The 20,955-nt window shown below is 55.0% G+C and overlaps 1 protein-coding gene across 2 annotated transcripts in view; it reads left to right on the forward strand.

The window, feature by feature from the left end:
• The first annotated feature begins 1,441 nt into the window (after positions 1-1,441).
• SASH3 (SAM and SH3 domain containing 3) overlaps positions 1,442-20,955 on the forward strand; it is a 29,473-nt gene continuing 9,959 nt past the window's right edge. The window contains exons 1-6 of one of the 2 annotated variants that reach the window (XM_048865295.2): positions 1,442-1,590; positions 13,635-13,730; positions 14,421-14,570; positions 16,362-16,503; positions 18,414-18,577; positions 20,308-20,514. In XM_048865295.2, the coding sequence (XP_048721252.1) occupies positions 1,534-1,590; positions 13,635-13,730; positions 14,421-14,570; positions 16,362-16,503; positions 18,414-18,577; positions 20,308-20,514 (816 nt within the window). In that variant the 5' untranslated portion in view covers positions 1,442-1,533. Of the gene's footprint in view, positions 1,591-5,362; positions 5,605-13,634; positions 13,731-14,420; positions 14,571-16,361; positions 16,504-18,413; positions 18,578-20,307; positions 20,515-20,955 lie in introns of those variants that run through there. The other variant, XM_075132361.1, reaches the window with a different exon arrangement.

The raw sequence follows: 20,955 nt of genomic DNA on the forward strand, positions 1-20,955 counted from the left end.
CACCGGCCAGGTGGTAACACAGACCCCTTACTTTCCTCGCATTGTTCACTAAGCCTATTGTCAAATGCATATGACAAGGTAGACAAAGGCATCTAGGTTGGTCAGGGCCTCCACACGAGCTTAATCTCCTTGTGTAGTCCCCACTGGAACTGGTAGAGCTGGGCTGCTTCAGTGCACTGTCTCGGAGACTAGTCACTAAGAGTAGGCAGCGTACGAGGAGATCCACACCACAGACGCCAACTTTCATTTTTCCGGTGGGTGCTCCACCCCTGCTCCACCCTGAGGCCCCGCCTCCACTCCCCCCTCCCCCCCAGAGCCCACCCTTGCTCCGCCTCTTCCCACCCCTACTCCACCCCTTCTCTCCCACACGTTCCGCCCACTGCCAAACAACTGATCCTCAGGGCCCTCCGAACAGCTGATTGGCGGGTGGCTGGTAGGTGCTGAGCACCCACTATTTTATTTCTGTGGGTGCTCCAGCCCCAGAGCACCCATGGAGTGGGCACCTATGAGCCACACAGTTTCCTGGGACACTTTCTGGATTGCCCCTGGGATTTATATAGGGCAGGGAGCCAAACAGGAGCCATGAGGCTGCTGCCTGTCAGACTCCTTGAGGCGGGATTTCCCATGTCTATGTCCACAGCAGTGGAATGCAAATTGGCTACAGCTGCTGCCGAGTGTCTGCTGCCTGGCAGCTCTGCAGGCCTGGGTGCTAGACCTTACACCAGCTGCCCCACTCTTGGCATGGACGAGACCACTGCAGGAGTCCTGAGGGCAGGATGACTGCAAGGCGGGACACGTGCTCTGAATCACTGCCCCTTCCATGCACAGTGGCCCTACAGGAGTGTGTGTAGGAGGCACTCCCACTGTGCAAGGAACAGAGCCGCACACTGGGGATGGCCAAAACGGCACTGTGCAGAACACGGGGGGGATTATCTGCATTCATGTCTATGAATGTTCTATAGCTGTGAGGCAGGTGGTTATTGTTTCACAGGCTGAAAGGTGACTAAGGTTAAACCCTGCAAGAACCCAAGCAATGGTTGTGGACAGAATTCAATTGCCTGGTGCTCATGTGGACAATACCAGGAATCCACTGCGTGAAGGCTACCTCCAGCCCCTCTGGAGAAATGTATAAACCAGTTTGGAGCCAGTTCAGGGGAGGCACCCCCCAGAGGGATCTGTGCAGCCAGTGGTGGGGAATGCACTGGTCGTGAATATCTGTAGCAGTGTCTGCTGAGAGGGCACGCAAAGGATCCTCTGTGTCCAGGCACGTGGGCTGTGCCCTCCCTGGCACACAGGATACCGGGTTCCATGGCAGGGAGACCGTTCCCCAGCTACTTCCTTCTTCCTCCCCCAGCACCAGCTGCCCTGGAGCAGCAATTGCCGTAAGTGCAACTCATGTGACGCCACGGCTTCCTGTGTATTTCCCAGTGTCTACCTCGGCTGCGGGTGCAGTAAGCGACACGCCGGGTGCTGTGCTCCTCGGCTCAGCCTTCCCCTTGCTTGTCGTGTGCCAGCCTTTCTGGAGAAAGCACCATGCTGCGCCGCAAACCGTCCAACGCCAGCGACAAGGAGCAGGCGCAGAAGAAGAAGGTGAGTGTGAGAAGCGCCCTTGCCTACTCCAGCAAAGGGCGGCCCACAGCTCAGCTGTGACGAGCCCACCAGGTGCAGGCTCTCTCAGTCTCTCCCCTCCCCCAGATCCCAGCTCTGAGCAGCTCCGTGCTGCCTTCTGGTTCATGGCCCAGACACTAGACGCTGGCAGAGCTGACTGATCCAGCCAGTTCCACAGAAGGATGGTCTCTCATCAGGCCCTGCTAGGGTGGACAGCGCCAGCCTGCGCCCCCCCAGAAGGACTGTGCTGAGAGCAGACCCCCCCATGATGGTGGGTGGGAGGGTGACTAGTCTGGACAGAGACCCTGTGCCATGTCTGGGGCTGGCAGCGTATTGTGGAGCTACAGGAATTAGAAATGGCAAAGTCCTCTTGGCCCTTGGTGCCACTCATCCCACTCCCTGGGCGCTGCAGGAATGTCGCAAGTTTGGTCCAGCCTAGACTGCTTAGTGGTAAGCCATGGCCCCCATCACCTCTCTGGGGGAACAACACTATTCCAATGCCAGCAAAATGTTCCTGATATTCAGCCTACATTTCCTCTGCTTGTGTCTCTCCATTGCATCTACTTAGCTGCTCTCTGCGCATCTCCCTAGATCCCCCTCCCCCACCCTTCCCTTCCCCATCAGGTAGCACTTAGCTGCACTGTGTGTCTCCTTGGCCACCACTCCCGATTTCCCAACCCCACCTGATCACTGGGGTTGCTCTTCTCTGAGCTCACTTTCATTTTCCAAGACCTGCATGGGGCTGAAGAGCTCAGAACTGACAATGGTGCAGGGTGAAAATCCGACGCTTGGCTTCTTGCTCCAGGGGCCAGTGACCTGGCATTGGAATCCCACAGTGACAGTGATGCAGGAGGATGAATCCTGCTGCTGGGGCCCTAGATTGTGGAGTTTGCCTTCCCTTGCTGGTTGGAGGTGGCCACTGGCACCAGATGAGCTGGGAGGGTGAATCGTACGACGAGTTGGAGCGGGGAGTTAGCAGATCCCAGCACTAGTGCATTGTGCTGTAGGCATTGCCACATTTCAAGGCTGGGGGGGGCCCAACTTCAGCTGCCTAATGTCGCTGATGTCCACGGAGATCCCTTGGGTGAGTGAGAGCAGAGTCCAATCCTGGAACGATCCTGGCAAGAGTGCATTGGAATGTGGCTCCGGCCCAGCACTGAGTACAGGGGTGTAAAACCCCCTGCTTGTGCATTTGTGGGTGGGGGTGATGGCACTTGTCATTTCCTTCCTGTGAGGGTGCTGAAAGGCTGGGCTGCATCTGCAGAGAGCAGTAGCTGCTCCGCTCTCAGGCTGGTGAGAAACTTGTACAGAAACATCACCAGGGTTTTAGCTCATGGATCAAAGCCCTTCAAGGTGTTTGTGGTTCACGCAATTCTAGGCTGAGCTGATCACGTGCTGCTAACCACTTCCTCTGGCAGCCTGCAAGGACTGGCTCCAGCGAGCACTCAACACCAGCTACTAGCACTGAGCAACCTTAGGCAAGAGGAGGCTGAAGGAGACCGGACTCCTGGGTCTGGCCATTGATAGGCACCTGGACCCCTCCCCCAACACTTCAGGGTCAAGCAGCAGAGTCCCATGGGATGCAGTAGCCATGCTAGGCCGGTCATGAGGACAGGCCAGGGGGCCTGTTGTGCAGCCAGCACAGGCCTTTCAGATTAGCTCCAGGGCCTGCCTAGAGCACATACACAGCACCAGACCCATCTCCATAAGGGCGGCTACAAGCATCGCCACAAGCCATTAGAGTGATACAAAGGATTTTCCCCAGTACACACCTCCCCAGTGTTGTTCATGACTTACACACAGAGAAGTTAGATAAAGACATTAAATACTCCTGCTGGAAGGGTGCAGTGTAGCACTACTTTTACTCTTAGATGCCAGAAGGATCACACACAGTAATCAAAACCAGAAAGAAAGAAACCAGGATGCTCCCTAAGGCAGGAGGCACTACTTACCCCACCTTGTTCTAAGCTGGCTTTTTCCAGAGTGACTCTGAGCACAGGCTTCCCTAGAGAGCCCATTAGACTACAAGCAATAGCAAGAAAACCTCCACTCTTAAAGTGATCATTTGAAATTCCAACACAGTCCTCAATACATCACAGCTAACTCCAGGATTAACCTCCCCAGGAACCTGACCCCGATTAACTTCCCCAGGAACCTGTCCCCTACCTAATCTCCCCAGACACACTACCCCGAACTGCACTTCCCAGGAACCCCAAACCCCGACTAACCTCCCCAGAAACCCTCCCCCAATTAACTTCCCCAGGAACCTGTCCTCTATCTAACCTCCACAGCAGTGGTTCTCAAACTATTGTATTGGTGACCCCTTTCACACAGCAAGCCTCTGAGTGCAACCCCCCCCTTATAAATTAAAAACACTTGTTTATATATTTAACAGCATTATAAATACTGGGGGCAAAGCGGGGTTTGGAGTGGAGGCTGACCGCTCGCGACCCCCCCATGTAATAACCTCGTAACCCCCTGAGGGGTCCTGACCCCCAGTTTGAGAACCCCTGCTCCACAGGAACCTGGCCCTGATAAACTTCTCCAGGAACCCAGCACATATCTAATTGCCCTAGGCACCCACCCCCTAAGTAACTTCCCCAGGAACCCAACCCGCCAATTAACCTCCCCAGGAGCCCCACCTGAATCTAATCTCCCCAGGAACCCTGAGTCCGACTATGCTTCCCAGGAACCCCAAACCCCAACCAACCTCCCCAGGAACCGCACCCCCACCAAGGTGTAATCTCCCTCAGTCTTCCTCCTACTCCCCACACCTCCAATTTCTTAATGCATTCCCCCTTCCTGGCTGCAATCACAGGCTTATTCCTGGCACCTCCATATTTTTATGTCTCCTGTCTGGCCCTCGTTGAGGGTCTACCATTTTCTCTGAGGGCAGCCTGGCTTCAGCTCCATTGGAAACAATGGGGGATAGTGGCCATCTTTACTAGGGGAAGGCCAGGGCTAGCATTAGGCTGGTTCATGGTACTGCAGTGTGTCCATCTTCCCCAGTCTTCCCTCTTGTTCTTCAGAGTCTCAGCTTTCAATTTAAACAACAGTGCCTCTCTAGCAATTATGGTTGTGACATAAAAATTGACCTGAACATACCAATGCAGCCATGTCTGCCGGAGTCTGCAAAGAGCCTGAGACAGTAGCTCTGAAGTATGATCTGCCCCACTTATTTCAGCGGGTGCTAAGTCAAATGTCAGCGTCAACACTGAACTATTTCAGTGCCCATGCAAGGAGAGCAGCCAGTCCAGTATGGAGACTTGTGCAGCGTGATAGCTCATTCTGGCGCTAGGAGCAGGTGGGGTTCATAGATCATAGAATATCAGGGTTGGAAGGGACCTCAGGAGATCATCTAGTCCAACCCCCTCCTCAAAGCAGAACCAATCCCTAATTTTTGCCCCAGATCCCTAAATGGTCCCCTTAAGGATTGGGCTCACAACCCTGGGTTTAGCAGGCCAATGCTCAAACCACTGAGCTATCCCTCCCCCACTTGGGTTGGGAGATACCACCACTTCTTGTTTCCTCCTGCCACCAGGGAGCCCAGCACAAGGGTCCCATGGAGTGCAGAGAGCTCACATTATCACCTTTTGGTAGCTTCTGAGAGCAGCGTCTCATTCTGGCATTGTGAGTGGGTGGGGCTTATTGTATGGGCGGAGCTTGGTAGAATACCCACTACATCCACCTCCTCCCTGTAACCCCTGTAGGAGCCTCTCTGTCATCGGCAAAGACGGTAAGGAAACGGCAGCTATCTTGGCTGAGGGGAGCTTGGCTTCAGTCCCATTGAGAGGAATAGAAGAAGGCGGCCATTTTGGATAAGGGCAACATTTCACAAGTTTGAAGACAACAAATCAGGAGCTAATGAGAACCCAAATCTGTCCTCCCCCAACACTGTGAGAGTGGGCAGCTCTGCCAGGGAGAGGATGAGGAAGAGGAAGCCACTAACCGTGGTGACCTCAGCCAGCTGAATGTGGGCATCGCCCCACTTTGGAGGTGATATATTGAGGACATGCGGTGGGCTCAGGGGTGTCTGTGAAGGGCTGAATGAGGGTTTGGTTTCCACATGGCATGGGAGGTTACAAGCCTCGTGCAATCAGCAGCCCTTGGAAATATGTGTCCCCCCACTGCTGTCCTGGCCCAGGAATGACAACCCACCCCTGCATGTGCTAGACTCCCCTGCTACCTCTGGGGCGCTCTGTTCCTCCAGTCTGATGCAGCAGGCCCTTGCAACAGTTCTGCACAGAGTGAATGAGACATTGGGAAGTACCACATCCTTCCTCCTCTCACCATGGAAACAGGCCGTCTCTGAGGAAGGCAGGGCAGGCCAAGGCAGCATTATAGCAGCAGACATCGTTGGGCATCCCCTCCCTTCTCACTGCCCCACCCTCCACTCTCACTTCCCCTCCTCTCTGGGGCCTGGGCTCTTAGTCCTCCGGCCCTACTTTCCTTCTCTAGCTCTTGACACCCTGCGTTCCACCACCCCCGCCCAGCCTCTCACTGACGCTAGTCAGTCACTTTCCATTTCCCCATTGCTACTGGCATTGAAACTCCTGCCTGACCTGTCTTTACTTCCAGTGAGCGCCAACCCCTGCCAAGGCTTTCTCCCGCTGCTCTTCCGGGCACTTGATATTTCCAGCACCCGCCCCCACACCTCACTCACGGACGGGTAGCCTAGTGACCGCACCATGTGTCCCCTCCAACTCACTAACAGACTCATCGACCGACGGGTCACCTAGTGCCGGCTCCACACGCGTCGCCTCCAACTCAGCGATAGATGGGTTGCCTACCACTGCCCCTGTGCTTGTCCTCTCTGACTCACCAACGGATGGGCTGCCTAACTACTGGTCTACACGTGTCTGCTCTGCCTCACTGACAGACACCATCTCCTAGCGCTGTCCTCCTATGTGTCTCCTCCAACTCATTGACAGACACCACCCTTTAGTGCCAGCCCTGCACGCATCCCCTCCAATTCAGCAATGGCCACTGTCCCCTAGTGCCACCCCAGGCACGTCCCATCTGACTCCCTGACAGATGCTGACCCCTAGCGCCGACCCCGTGCGTGTCCCCTTTGACTTGCTGACAGGTATGTCACCTGGTGCTGGCCCCACATAGTGCCCAGCTTATAGGGAGCTGCTCAGCCCAGGAGGCTAGACCATAAACTCTTGTCACCATAATCAAACTGTGGCCTGACCCAACCCTACTCACTCACCACATCCCACAAACAAAGCCAGATGAGGCTGCAGGGCCATGAATTCCCAGGAAGTGCTGGTTGCTGGAGGAAGTGCACTCAAAGGAAAATACAGCTACTCACTACGCTGGTTTTCACTTTCTAAGGCTCAGGTTGTTTAGTCCAGTGTGTAAAATGCCTCCAGTGCTCTCAGCACACACAGACTCCTTCCAGCAATGATGGAGAGGCACATTAGCTTGATACTTTTGCTAAAAAGAGGGCTGTAAAATAGCCAATGTGATTGAAATTGTTATCTTCTAGCTTCAGTGTTAAAACCCCATTGAGATGAATGGGGCGATTCCCTCCTCTCAGAGCTCTCATTTAAGACTATCCACAAACTCCAGGAGGCAGCTGTGTGTTAGTGTAACACAGGGATGGTTTTTTTGCAAGCAGATAAACTGGAAATGCTATTTGCTGGTCCCCCCCATCACCCATTAGATGCTTAAATTCTACAGAAATGATGGGCTTGCTCCTGGGCTGCAGGGTGGGCCCGACCACCATGCACCACCACTGTCCCCTTCCCTTTTTTGGGGGGGCGCCGGTGTTAAAAGCAAGTCTCTAGCCTTTATGGTTGCGCTGATCGGGCATGTACCCCACACTGCCCCTGAAAGGGTTAATGAAGGCATGCTAGGCCAGTTATCTGGCTGCACCTGGAGCTGGCCTAGGCTCACACAGGCAGGAAGGTGAGAGTGGAAAGGGGCTGGGGTAGTAGAGAGTGAGGAACTCTGCAGTCACTCCATGGGGCCAGTGGGGTGACCTTGGGCTCCTCCCCTGAGGGGGTGAAGCCTGGCAGGAGGCCAGAAGAGAGATAAGGCAGCCCCAGCAGCAGGATTTGGACAACTAGGGAGAGAGCCCTGGGAGGTGCCCAGTGGAGGAATGGCGCAGCAGAGAGGGAGACAAGGCCCAGGAGGGCTGAAATTGGTTTGTGTCTGTATGCTTAGTTTGGGATTTTCATTAGGCGACCCAGAGGAGAGCCTTGGGAGTCCTGAGAAGGGATAAACCGTGGCGAAGGTTGTGAGCACCACGCAACCCAGAGTAAGCCAAAGACCCTTCGGTGAGGACATTAGACTGTTGGACTTTCTGTTACTCTAGAAGGAGAGGACTGAATTGTGACCTGGCCGAAGAGCTGCGTGGCAGGAAGAGGCAGAGTATCAGAGGACCAGGGCAGCTGTCTGCAGGGGGGCGTTAGGTAGGGAGAGAACTGCTACACAATGCCCTGCCATGAAGAGGTACTGTAGTGGTGAGAGATCTGAAACCCATGGCCTCCAGGCTGTCTTCACTACCTCCCTGCAGGAGCAAAGTTCAGCGAGAACTGCTGGGTATGCTCAATGGGCTGAGCAAACCCAGGGGTTACAGCATAGCTGTCACCCAGGAGGCTCACTATACAGCCAGGATCGTCACTCCAGGCTCACCTCCAGCCCCTCATACACACTGGCAAAGTCTTGTTTTCCAGTACATACACATTACAGAAGGGAACAAGGACCTTTGCTCACACCTGCCGGGGACCGAAGCCCTTTATTGCCAGCTGCCAGGATTGTGGGCTTTTTGATCGCAGCAGCCAGCCATTGGAGGGGACAGCCCAGCAGATTGGCTTTCCCAGGTGCTCCCAAACAGGCAGGATCTCGGAACATCAGGACAGATCAGGCAGCTTTGGGCATTGTAGATCACCAATGCAGATATTGTCCAAGGGGTGAGACCAGTAAGTGCGGGCTTACAGCAACCAACTGACTGACTGCGCTGGGATCACACGAACCTGTGGTTTGTGAAGGCAACCACCCTGCGGCCAGGATTTCCACGGGGTCCCCTCAATGCCTGCGGAAGTGACAGCAAGTGGGACGGGCCTAAGGCAGCAGCTGTTGCACCAGCCTCTTTGGAAGTGCTTGCGTTTGTGACCAGCCCTTTCCCTGTGCTGAATCTGAACAAAATCACTGTGTTCCCTTGCGGACAGCCTTCCATACTCTGTTGTCGTGCAGAGACGTGGCCTGACACCTGAGTCAGCCCAACCCTCCCTTTCTCCCCATGGATGTGCCTTCCCCTGCCATTCCCACAGTCTGTTCTGCCAGGTGGGTTCAGTACAGTGCGGGGCTCGCATACAATGCGCTAGAGAACAAGAACTCCCTTGGCAATTCAGTGTCACTTTGCAGGTATAGCCGCTGCAGTGCTGCCAACCCCACGCATTCCAAATCAGGGAGCAAGACCCCAAAATCATGAGACAGGCTTAAAAATTCTGACACTTTTAAAAAATTATGACGTGTATGTCTGTGGTTTTCCCTTTCTGGTTTTTGGGCCTTTGGGAATCATGTTTTCAAGCTTTTCTCTATAACCAAGAAGGCTAATGGAGCATATGGGAATAGGGTCATACCCCTTTAAATAGGTTTTGCTCTCTACTGTTGCTGTCTATGTTCTTGAAACTGCCAGTCACCAGCCAGAGCTGCGAGGTGTGTGTAGGGAGGCCTGGCATGGTGTGGCCATTTGGAGCCCACCATGCCCAGCTGGCTCGTTCTTATGACCGATGTTGTATAAAGAGCACAACCCGCAATGACTGGTGGTGAGGATGGGACCCTAATCCAGGAACACAGGGCACTAGGGGCTGAGTGACAGTGAAATTGCAGCTACTGTGACTGTGAGTGACCAGCTCATTTAGGGGTTAAAGGCTATTTGGGGAAAATTGACTTGTTTGGGAGCTCAGCAAAGTCCTGGTCCACCTATAATGAGAGATTGGAACAGCCTAGCATAGCTCATGGGATAACTGATGAAACAAGGTGGGGGTTTCACTGAGTGCAATGGGGCCAAAACATCTCACATGCTGCATAGCCTAACAGCTCCGCTTAAGCCTGCAGCCAAAGCAGTGGTTGAGATTCTACAAGATCCCCCGTTCCCCAAAGTTTCAATGATGCATTAAGGGGCTGGCTAGTGTGTGGGATGCACAATGAAGCAATCTGAGAACAGCTATTGACGGAGACTGAATTGACCCTAAAACCTGCAGTAAAAGTTACTGTATGAATGGACACAGCTACAAGGATGCCAAGGAGCTGCGACAGCCTCATATCATCTATGCAGCAACTAAAGTGGGGGACAAGGAGGAAGTACAACCTGAAGAGCACCCAGACCCATTATTTCTTTGTGTGAAAGAGTCTTTCAGTGACTGTTGGGTCAAGAACAAATCTTGCAAAAACTGCAACAAATTGGGCTCCGCAGAGAAAATATGCAGGTCAACACAACAGCCCCCTCCTGAGGGCAATGCCAGAGATTTGAACATTCACCAGTTTGCAAATGACAGCCTGGAGTCCAGTGAGGACGCTATAGCATCACTACAACTGTTAAATGTGGAAGACCATAAAGGATGGATTCCTTTACAAGTGGAAGGAATAGGACTCGAAATGGAGCTTGGTACAGGGGTCCGCGGTGTCTAATTTTAGAGCAGGATTATTAGTGACAATTTAAAGAGGTTTAGGAGGAGGTCCTGCGCTGTATGCCTGACAGAGCAACAACCCCTAAGTGCACTCTGACACAATGGACAGAGAAGGTGCTGGTCCCCAGACTGCCCCACAGCTTTTGATGAGGCCATAAAGCTTTTAGTATCCAAAGGGCCCTTCCATAGTGGTGTGCATCGTTGCCTGTAAAATCAGCTGGTGACGCTTCCCTACGCGAAAGAGGAGAAGGGATTTCTCATTTGAGAGAAGATCAGAGGGGGCGGAGCAGGGGTGGGAAGAGGCAGAGCGAGGGCAGGGCCTCAGTGGAGGGGGCGGAGCGGGGTCTCGGGTTGGCGAGGGGGCGCAGCATCCACTGGTGAAAAAAAACTCAGCGACTATGGTTCACACTGGCGATTGGAAGTTGCAGGTAGGGATAACGAACTGAACCAGACAGTTGGTATGTTCTATTAAACATACCAAAAGTGAAACCTTGCCTGCGACAAATGCCAGGGTACAGCAGGAAAGTGTCTGACATTACAATGGGTAGATGGACTCATGCACAGAAACATCTGTGTCCAACTTTCTTTGCTTGCAGGGAACAGTTAAGGGTATCTCAAGGTTGCCTAATGTGTGGCACCAGAGTGTTATTCCTACAAAGCTCAGGGCCTGTGTATTCCAAGAATTACATGAGGCCATTTAGGACTGTAAAGGAGAGTCTTGGCCAGGAGTGTGTGGTGGCTGGGGATTGATGCACAGAAAGAGGAAATGGCAACACGGCGAGATGTCTAAACATGCCCCACTGCATCCATGGAAGTCGTCAGCTACGCCATGGCAGTGATTCCATGTTGACTATGCTGGATCACTTATAGGGCATACGTTTGCGATTGCAGTAAATCATGTCATCTTCTAACCTTAGTTCTTTCTATATGGGGTCAGTTATTTGATCCTTCTTCTCTATTTCAGCCTGCCTTGAAGCAGTTCCTCGGAAACTCCACCGTTAATCAAATCATTTTGTAGAATGTTCATCCATCTAGTCTTGGGTCTTTCAATCCTTCTCCAACCTCCAGTTCTCAGTTTAATACCCTGTTTCCTGTATTTTCTTCTATTCTTCTTGTCACATGCCCAAACCACCTAAGTCTGGATTCCCTCAGCTTTTCTATAACTGGGATCACCTTCACACTTCCCCTAATTACATAAGAACAGCCATACTGTGTCAGACCAAAGGTCCATCTAGTCCAGTATCCTGTCTTCTGACAGTGGCCAATGCCAAGTGCCCCAGAGGGAATGAACTGAACAGGTAATCATCAAGTGATCACCCCTGTCACCCATTCCCAGCTTCTGGCAAACAGGCTAAGGACACCATCTCTGCCCATCCTGGCTAATAGCCATTGATAGACCTATCTTCCATGAATTTATCTAGTTCTTTTTTGAACCCTGTTATAGTCTTGGCCTTCACAATATTCACTGGCAATGAGTTCCACAGGTTGACTGTGCATTGTGTGAAAAAATACTTCCTTTTGTTTGTTTTAAACCTGCTGCCTATTAATTTCATTTGGTGACCCCTAGTTCTTGTATTATAAGGAGTAAATAACACTTCCTTATTTACTTTCTCCACACCACTCATGATTTTATAGACCTCTATCATATCCCCCCTTAGTCATCTTTTTTCCAAGCTAAAAAGTCCCAGTCTTATTAATCTCTCCTCATATGGCAGATGCTCCATACCCCTAAATATTTTGTTGCTCTTTTCCAATTCCAATATATCTTTTTTGAGATAGGGCGACCACATCTGCACGCAGTATTCAAGGTGTGGGCGTACCATGGATTTATATAGAGGCAATATGATATTTTCTGTCTTATTATCTATCCCTTTCTTAATGATTCCCAACATTATGTTCGCCTTTTTGACTGCCACTGCACATTGAGTGCAGTAATTAGTTTATTCCAAACACACCATCCTTGTAAATTCCAAGCATCCATCTTAACATTTTCATTCCCACTGTCTCAAGATCCTTTTGCAGTGATTGCAGTAAAGATGCCCATCCTAAATGGCCAGACATATCCTGTATGAATCCAAGTAGTTCAGCACAGATGGTGGATGTGTTAAAACTCTTGTTTTCAGTTACAGGAGTTCCCAAGCAGTTTGTAACTGACAACAGAACTCAGTTCATAGCCAAAGAGTTTGGGTTTTTTCCCCCAAAGAAATGGTATCAGACTTGTCACATCAATTCATCACCATCCTGCCATAAACGGGTTAGTGGGAAGGTTTATCCAGACATTCAAATAACTGCGTCATGCTATGCCCCTGTATAAAGGTCGCTGACAAAACAAAGATTATGAATTTCCTGTTGTCCTGTAGGAACGCAGCTGATGCTATTAAAATCAGACATCAGCAATGTTGTTTATGAGGCATAATTTATGCCCTAGCCTGGACTTCTTAAAGTCCAATCTACAGACAAACATTCCTAAGGAATAGGGTGATCAAATGGGCACACATAGTCACATCCTACCGCTCAGTTTTCACATGGGAGAAAAAAATCTCCATAAAGAAACACCTATAATAATTGATGGAGACTTGAAGTGACACATCACAGATTGATCCTCTGCCTTGTCTGGTAGATGTGACTCAGAGCAATCCCTGGAGTTGACATGTAAACCAGCTCTTGAGCACACATTCTGCAGGACATACTACACCAGTGATACCTGTTGAAAACACAGAGCTACAACACAGCTCCAGTAATTTGTGACTGCCCCAGTGTGTAAGGGACCAGGTATAAGCAGTCTGGCCTAGCGGTCACAGCTGGGAAGCAGTGATCAGACAGGGGAGGGAGGCTGAGGCTGGAGGGACAGCAGAATTGACATTAACTGTATTGTACTGCGCAGCCATGAGGTGGCACCATGGCACATGCCGTATCTGAGCACACTACCACTGCACCTGGCCGCGCCTTGCGGGCTGGCCTGGAAGACAGTGCCTCTGCCCTCCGATAAAGGGAGCGCTGAGGCCAGGTTGTATCTGGTACCAGTCAGACCAGCCAATTATGGCCCTGCTACCCCCATGTCTGAGCAGTTCCTGCGGGAAGGGAAAGCCCTCCAGCCAGGGTGGGGCCAGGAAGGGGAGGGACGACATGCCAGAGGTGGGAAAGGGCCTTGCATGATGGGGACAGATCTGCTGAGCTCTGGTCTGTTCCTGCCCTGTGCTGGGGGCCAGACTCCAGAGAAAGGGCAGAGTGTAAAGGAGGGGGAGGCCCCTGCCGAGTGTCATGCCAGGGCGGGCGGGCCCTGGCCAGCAGGCGGCGCTCAGCGGGAGGGGGCAGGCCCTAGCCAGCAGGCGGCTCTCAGCGGGATGGGGCTTGCTGGCTCATGCTGTCCCTGCTTCCCCACAGCTCTCCCTGCAGCGCTCCAGCAGCTTTAAGGATTTCGCCAAGTCCAAGCCCAGCTCCCCCGTGGTGAGCGAGAAGGAGTTTAACCTGGAGGAGAACGTGAGTATCTGCACACTGCATCGCAGGGAGCAACTGACTGCACTCACAGGCTGCCGCTCCCACCCTAGCCATACGGCGTGCCCGCTCCCTGCCCTCAGGGAAACCCCTCTAGCCCCACTCACACAGGGGGACTAGCTCCTGCCCAGTCCCAGCTCCACACCAGTCCGTGCCTGACCCAGGCCCATATAGCCCCAGCCCGGCCTCACCCCACCTACAACCCACTCGCCCCTTGGGCTCCTACAGCCCCAGCTCCACCCACCGCTCCACACTCAGATGTGTATGGTCCATACACTGCACCCCTGTTCTAGGTAGACAGCTTCTCAGAAGAGTCGGAGGTGCCCACAACACTGACTGCTCTCTGCGTGGCACTGTTCCCCAGGCTGGCACTCACCTGCCGGTGCACCCCCATCATCTCTCAGCTCAACACAGGGACAGTGTGTGGCACAGGTGGACTCCTGGTGCTCACTAAAGACATGCCTCTTCCCCACAATCAAGTGCTTGGGCTTGCCCGTGTGGGGCACTGCGGTTTCCCTGTAGAGAGTTCTGCTCAGGGCATCCTCCCAACCCCCATGCGGCAGCCCAGCTGGCTCATCCTCCCTTGGTTTGAGGGGCAGAGAGAAGTGCAGGGCACTTGCTTCTCTGGCTCTGTCCCCCCCCCACACTTCCAACTGGCTGTGACTGTCCCTGCAGATTCCTGAGGATGACCCAGCCAATGCACCTCCTGATGACACTGGGAAGAGCAGTGGCATGAAGCTGGGCAAGAAGTGGAGAGCCGTCATCTCCCGCACCATGAACAGGAAGATGGGCAAGATGGCGGTAAAGGCGCTGGCCGAGGGGAAGGTAAGGAGCAGGGTTCCAAGTCTCTGTGCTCAGATCCCAGGGTGTCAGCACAGGACAAAGGCCTGGAACTCAGAGAATCCACAGAACAGAAAGGACCAGTGCCCAGAGCGAGCTAAGATGGAGCTGGTGCCAGCTTGGCTGCCAGCCCAGCTCTTCCCTGGTGGCTCCTGTACAATCGAGGTTTTCATTTCCCAAAGCAGAGTTCCCAGCCCTTCTGATTGCAAAGAAAATCTTGTGAACATGACCTGATGCGCTAGGGCCTGCCTGAGCCTGCAGGGGGCAGCCCACCCAGCAACTCCCTCCCCAAGGGTACTTAACTCTGGTGCCTACCGATGACAGTGTGATGGCAACACTTTCACTGCTGCTCCTTTTAGGAATTGTGGGATCCTGAGCGAGACTTGAGTATGAACATTCTTGCCTGTCTGACCTCTAAACCCCTGCGGGTGGGGTTCCTCTCTTAGTTATGCCTCTAGTGCAGGCATGTGGAAATAAATGCCTGCCCTGCCCTGGTGCATGAGAACAGATAGCACCCGCATGCAGGTGGTGGTGGGCGGGGGACTCCCCGCTGGCTCAGGCTACATAGTTATCCTGTAGTTGGGGCAGAGGGTGCTCCAGCCAGCCTGTATCTCACCATTCCTGAACCAGTGTCCCATTCATTCACCCCACCAGCTCCTCTGAGGCAGGGCACGGGCTGGTGGCTGCATGGCAACAGGGTAGCTGTTCCCGGGGTCTGACTCTCCCCTTCCAGAGAGAGTGCAACAGTTTATTTGATCACTCAGGTTCTGCTGCTTGCCACCCTTCACTGGACAAGCACCCGTCAGATGAGCTGGCTTTCCCCCCTCCCCTCCTCGGGCTCGCCTGACTGGCTTAGGGTTAGCAGGTTCCCCATGTGGGGTCGGAACCTCTGCCCTCACCTCTGGAGCTTGTTTCATGCCAGCCCCTTTTCACCTTTGTCCTCTGCCCTGGGCTGGCTTCCTGCAGCTCTGTGCCTAGCTTTGGATCAGGTTGGGGTTCCGCTCGCTAAGCCATTCTTCCAACTCTGAGAGCAGTCTCTACATCCTGGAGCGCGCACTCCCCATACCAGCCATCCCCTCCCTGAGATACTCGCCCGGCTCATTGCAACTTTAGACTAGTTCTTATCAGGCCTTCTCTGAGCCCCTCGCTGTCCCTTTCCATAAGCAACAAGGGTGAGCTCAAACTTCTGTAGCAAAGTGATTTTAAACTTACCCCAGCACTCTTCATCTCCCGCATGACTAGCCCGTGTCCACTGAAGGCTGGGTGGACAGTGTGAAGCAGCCAGGCCACAGCAATCCAAACAAAGGCAGAGGAAATGGAATGACTAGATGAGAAGGCGGGGAAGGGGGGCTGACAGCTCTAGGTGGACACTTCCCATCCACTGACCTAGACCCCCCCCCCCCCCCCCCAAGCAACTGAAACAGGAAAGTGAGCCCCTGGCTCCTCTTTACTCCACCACTCAGCATCACTTGCTGCCAGGAGAACCCCCCTCTGATATACCTGGACCCAGTTTTCAGACCCAGGAGTCCCAGGTCTGTGGATTCCAGATGGTGATCATGCTCGGAGCTCTCCCATTGCTCCTTTCTGTAGCAGCTAGCCCATGTGCTCAAGGCGGCACCCAGCATCTGTGCCCACTGGACACAGAGAGCCAAGCTCGGGCCCTTGTTACATTGCTTTTGTGACGGTCTGAGTACCAGCCCCTCTGACACAGCCATGCTGCAGCCTTGCAGCCCCTCTGCCCCAGCCTGCACTAATTGCCTTGGCCTCTGCCTGCAGGGAGAAGTGGGGGAGGAGGGGTCCATGTCCCCCATGTTTCTGGACAGCAGCCTGGAGGAGCCAAGCCTCGAGAAGATGCCCTTGTCGTACGTGGAGCTGGAAGAGGACGTGCACACGCCGCTCAGCCGCCAGACATCCAGTGGTGAGCGCAGGGGCCGTGCTGCTCAGTGGGAGCGGGCGGGGAGGGGCATTTTCATATGCCACCATCCTCCCAGCTCCCCTCCCAGGGCCAGCTCTCTCCAGGCACCTCTGGAGACAGGAGAGGGCCCACCCCCAGCAGGAAGGGCAGAGGCTGGAGCAGTCTCAGCCTAGCCCACATGGACACAGCACCCTGTCGCCCTCTGGCATTGCCACTTGACTGTGCTCCCAAACCAGGAGGGGTGAATCCTCTTGACTGTTCTTCCCCCCTTTCCCTGCCAGCTCAGAGGGCAGCCCCAGGCCCCTGCTGCTAGGATGACCAGATGTCCTGATTTTATAGGGACAGTCCCGATTTTTGGGTCTTTTTCTTATATAGGCTCCTATTACCCCTCACCCTCTGTCCCGATTTTTCACATTTTGCTGTCTGGTCACGCTACATGCTGCCTGCCCCAGGGACAGTGCGGCACAAGGGCCGACAGGGCTTCAGTGATTGCCAGCACCTCTGCCACACTTTGGCCTCAGCCTCCTTGTGGCAGAGCCCTGGCCAGGGAGCTGCCCTAGGCGAAGGTGGGAGAAGCCACCTTCACACTACCATGGCTGCAGGGGCTCGGGGCTGGCTCAGTTCATCTGGACAGAGTGCATCTCCCATGCGTTTAACCTGCTGTAACCAGGCTCAGAGCCACGCGCTCAGGCTCGCATTTAGACCTTGCGGCTCCCTCACTACCCCCAGACTGCAGTGCCCTGGCTGCAGCCGGCACCCGTCCATGCACACAGGTGGCCTTAGAGCTGTGTACAGAGCCGGGCTCAGACTTGGTGACAGGGGTTTGTAAATGCAGCGCGTGTACATGCCCTTTGGGTTGCCAGGTGTCTGGTTTCAACCAGAACGCCTGGTTGAAAAGGGACTCTTGTGGCTCCAGTTGGAGCTGTGGGGGATGGCGCCTGCAGGAGCGAAGGCAAAGCTGTCTGGCTGCCCATGCGCCTAGAGGCTGCAGGGACCTGGTGAGCATTTCCTCAGAGCCGCAGTAAGCGCTGCCGGGATCCCGCATCCCTTCCTGTACCCCAATCCCCTGCCCCAGCCCAGAGTCCCCTCCCACACTCCAAACCCCTCATCCCCCACCCCACCCCACCCCAGAGCCCACATCCCCAGCTGGAGCCCTCACCCTCCTCCGCATTCCAAACCCCTGGCCCAGCCTGGAGCCCGGAGCCCCCTCCCACACCCCAAACCCCTCATCCCCGGCCCCACCCCAGAGCCCACCCCCAGCTCAAAGCCCTTACCCCATCCTGCACCTCAACCCCCTACCCCAGCCTGGTGAAAGTGAGTGAGGGTGGGGAAGAGCGAGCGACGGAAGGAGGGGGATGGAGCTAGCGGGGGGTGGGGCCTCGGAGAAGGGGCGGGGCTTCAGAGAAGGGGCAGGGTGTTCGGTTTTGTGTGATTAGAAAGTTGGCAACCCTCCGTGCCCTACACACTGTTCATGGGGTTGTGGGGGAGATGTCGGGCAGCAGAACCTCACCTCAGGCCCTCAGCAGCCTCGTCCTGCCTCCTGACCCGGTGTGGCGAGAAGTAGCTGCGCGTTCCTTCACAGTGCAGAGGACAGGCAGCAGCAGTGCCCCGGCGGTGACGGTCCCTTGCGGAGCAGGGGGAACCAGCTCTGCCCACCGTGGGGGAGGGGCACCCCTGAGCCTGTGTTAGGTGCGGATCTCACACGTGTCACTGGGGCTCTTGCTCGTTGGCAGCTGGAGGGTTGTGGCAGGCGCAGCGGAAACAAACTCCTCAGCCCAGTGCAAAGGACAGAGGCACAGTCACTTACCTAGTCACAGGCTGCCCTTGGGTGGGGCCAGCTCTCAGGAAAGGGAAGCAAAACCCCTGGCCTGGCTGGCACAGCGGGAGAGGCTGACATCTTGCCCCTGCTGCAGGAAGTGAATTGGGCTGCACCAGCCCCTGCACCACAGGCAGCAACCGCGACAGCATGAGGCTGGAGGAGCCCAGCCTGCCCTACAGTGGCCCTTTCTGCGGGAGAGCCCGGGTCCATACCGACTTCACACCCAGCCCCTACGACAGGGACTCGTTGAAGCTGCGGGTGAGTAAGGCCCGACTGGCTGGGGCAGGAGGAAGGCGGGTGCAGAGAGAACGATCTATTACTGAACACACACCACCGGGTCCACACGCACTTGGCCTCAGCTCTCCCCCGGCTCTCCCTGGCTCAGCTGGATGAGCTGCTGGCTTTGCTGGCAGCTCAGCTGAGTGGGTGGGGGCTGGGCCTTTACCATAGCTGCCCATTCTCCTGGTGCGAATGGAAACAGAGTACAGGAAGGGCCCAAGACTCCTTTGGCAGTGCTTCGTGTGTCATTCCCGCGAGACATGACTCCCATGCTGCACAGGTGTAGGTCATGCCACAAGGCGCCAGGCGGCGTGAACTGGGACTAACACCCCCTTCCCGGCTCAGCTGCTCTCCGGGGCCTGGCCCAGTGCATAGACACCCCATGGCTCAGGGGCTGGACAGGCCCAGCTGGTAGGAGAGCCCTCTCCAGCCTCACCGGTGCCTGCATTGCAGCAAGCAGGATCACCCCCCAGGCCCACTGTAGCCATCACAAAGGCACAAGCCCAGGCTGAGCCCCGTGGCAGGCCCCTCCTGGCAGCTCCCTGGGCAGAGCAGAACTCCACTGCTGGGAGGCTGGCTCTGGTGCTGGCTCTGCTGCCCCCACCAGCCCAGAGCCCCACCAGCCACCCCCACTGGCTAACAGGCTATAGAAAGCTCAGCCTTGTAGACTGGGGCCAGCAGCCCCAGCACCCAGCCCTGTGCCCTGCAGCCAGGCCCCGCTATATCAATCCTGCAGCACAACGGAGTCAGAGAACAGCTGGCTCCCCAGGCACACAGAGCTGCTGAAATTACCCTAGCCTCTCCCTGTCCTCCCAGTGCCCAGAATAAGGGGGGAGGGGCTGGGTCAGGGGCACACCTTACTCTGCCCCCCTTCATCACAGCACCTGAGCATCATGGGTTTAGGCCTCATGGGTTTCTCCTCCCACCCTCCAGGCAGCAGGGCCATAGCCCCAGTGTACATGGGGGGATCAAAGCCCAGAGAGGCTAATGGGCCTGTCCAAGGTCACACAGGGCCTCTATGGCAGATCAGGGAATTGAACCAGGGGCTCCCAGTTCCTAGGCCAGTCTAGTCCAGGGTGCTGCATGGACTCTTGGGAACACTGCAGCCTTGGCATCAGGGCAAGCAGCCCCAAACCAGTCTCTCACTCCCAAAGGCAGAGAGGAGGCTTAGAGCCACCTCCCACCCACAGATACCGGGCCTCCGCAAGGCTCTTCTGCTTCAGTCTCTGCTGTGTGCTCCCACTGGCTTAGCTCCTCAGGTCTCCCCTGGCGCTCCCACCCCCCTGAGCAGCTGGCTGGTAGGGTACTAAAATGCCAGCACCTGGCTGAGCCCCATCCAGCACTAGAGGAGCTGACCCAGCGGGTGCCAGTAGGGAAAATGTGGGGCAAAAAAGCTTGGCAAAGGCAGCCCCAGCCCTCGCCTTCCTCACTGCAGGGGTATGAGAGAGGACGACACCCACCCCCAACCGTGGGAATGGCTACAGACGGGCTCCAGGGAACAAATGCCAGTGCCTTTGCCTGGCTGTCCCCCGCAGCACATCAGCTGTCCTGTGGGGGGCCAGGCCCCACCCAGCTCCTACCAGTGCCACTGCTAGGGGAGCCCGTGGGCACAGACCCAGCAACAACAGCGCAGGTGGGACAAGCGCAGCCCTGTCCCACCTGCCAGGGGTAGAGATTCTCAAAGGGATTCCTCTTTGTGTCTGGCCCAGAAAGGGGACATCATCGGGATCATAGAGAAGCCCCCCGTGGGTACCTGGACGGGGGTGCTAAACAACAGAGTGGGCTCCTTCAAGTTCATCTACGTGGACATCATCCCCGAAGAGCCAATGCCAGCTCGCAAAAGCCGGGGGCAGAGCAAGAGCAAGCGGCCCAAGCCCAAGACCTTACACGAGCTGCTGGAGCGCATAAACCTGGAGGTGAGAGCCTGGCCACGGGCTCTGGGGAAGGGGAGGACAGGCGACCTGCACAGACAGACACCAGCGGTAGGGTGACCATACTCATAGACAGACTCATAGATATTAAGGTCAGAAGGAACCGCAATGATCATCTAGTCTGACCTCCTGCATAATGCAGGCCACAGAATCTCTCCCACCCACTCCTGCAATAAACCTCTCACCTATGTCTGAGCTATTGAAGTCCTCAAATCATGGTTTAAAGACTTTAAGGTGCAGAGAATCCTCCAGCAAGTGACCCATGCCCCATGCTACAGAGGAAGGCGAAAAACCCCCAGGGCCTCTTCCAATCTGCCCTGGAGGAAAATTCCTTCCTGACCCCAAATATGGCGATCAGCTGAACCCTGAGCATGTGGGCAAGATTCACCAGCCAGATACCCAGGAAAGAATTCTCTGTAGTAACTC

Source organism: Caretta caretta, chromosome 9 (genome assembly GCF_965140235.1).
Source record: "Caretta caretta isolate rCarCar2 chromosome 9, rCarCar1.hap1, whole genome shotgun sequence".
In the NCBI taxonomy this organism is placed as follows: domain Eukaryota; kingdom Metazoa; phylum Chordata; order Testudines; family Cheloniidae; genus Caretta; species Caretta caretta.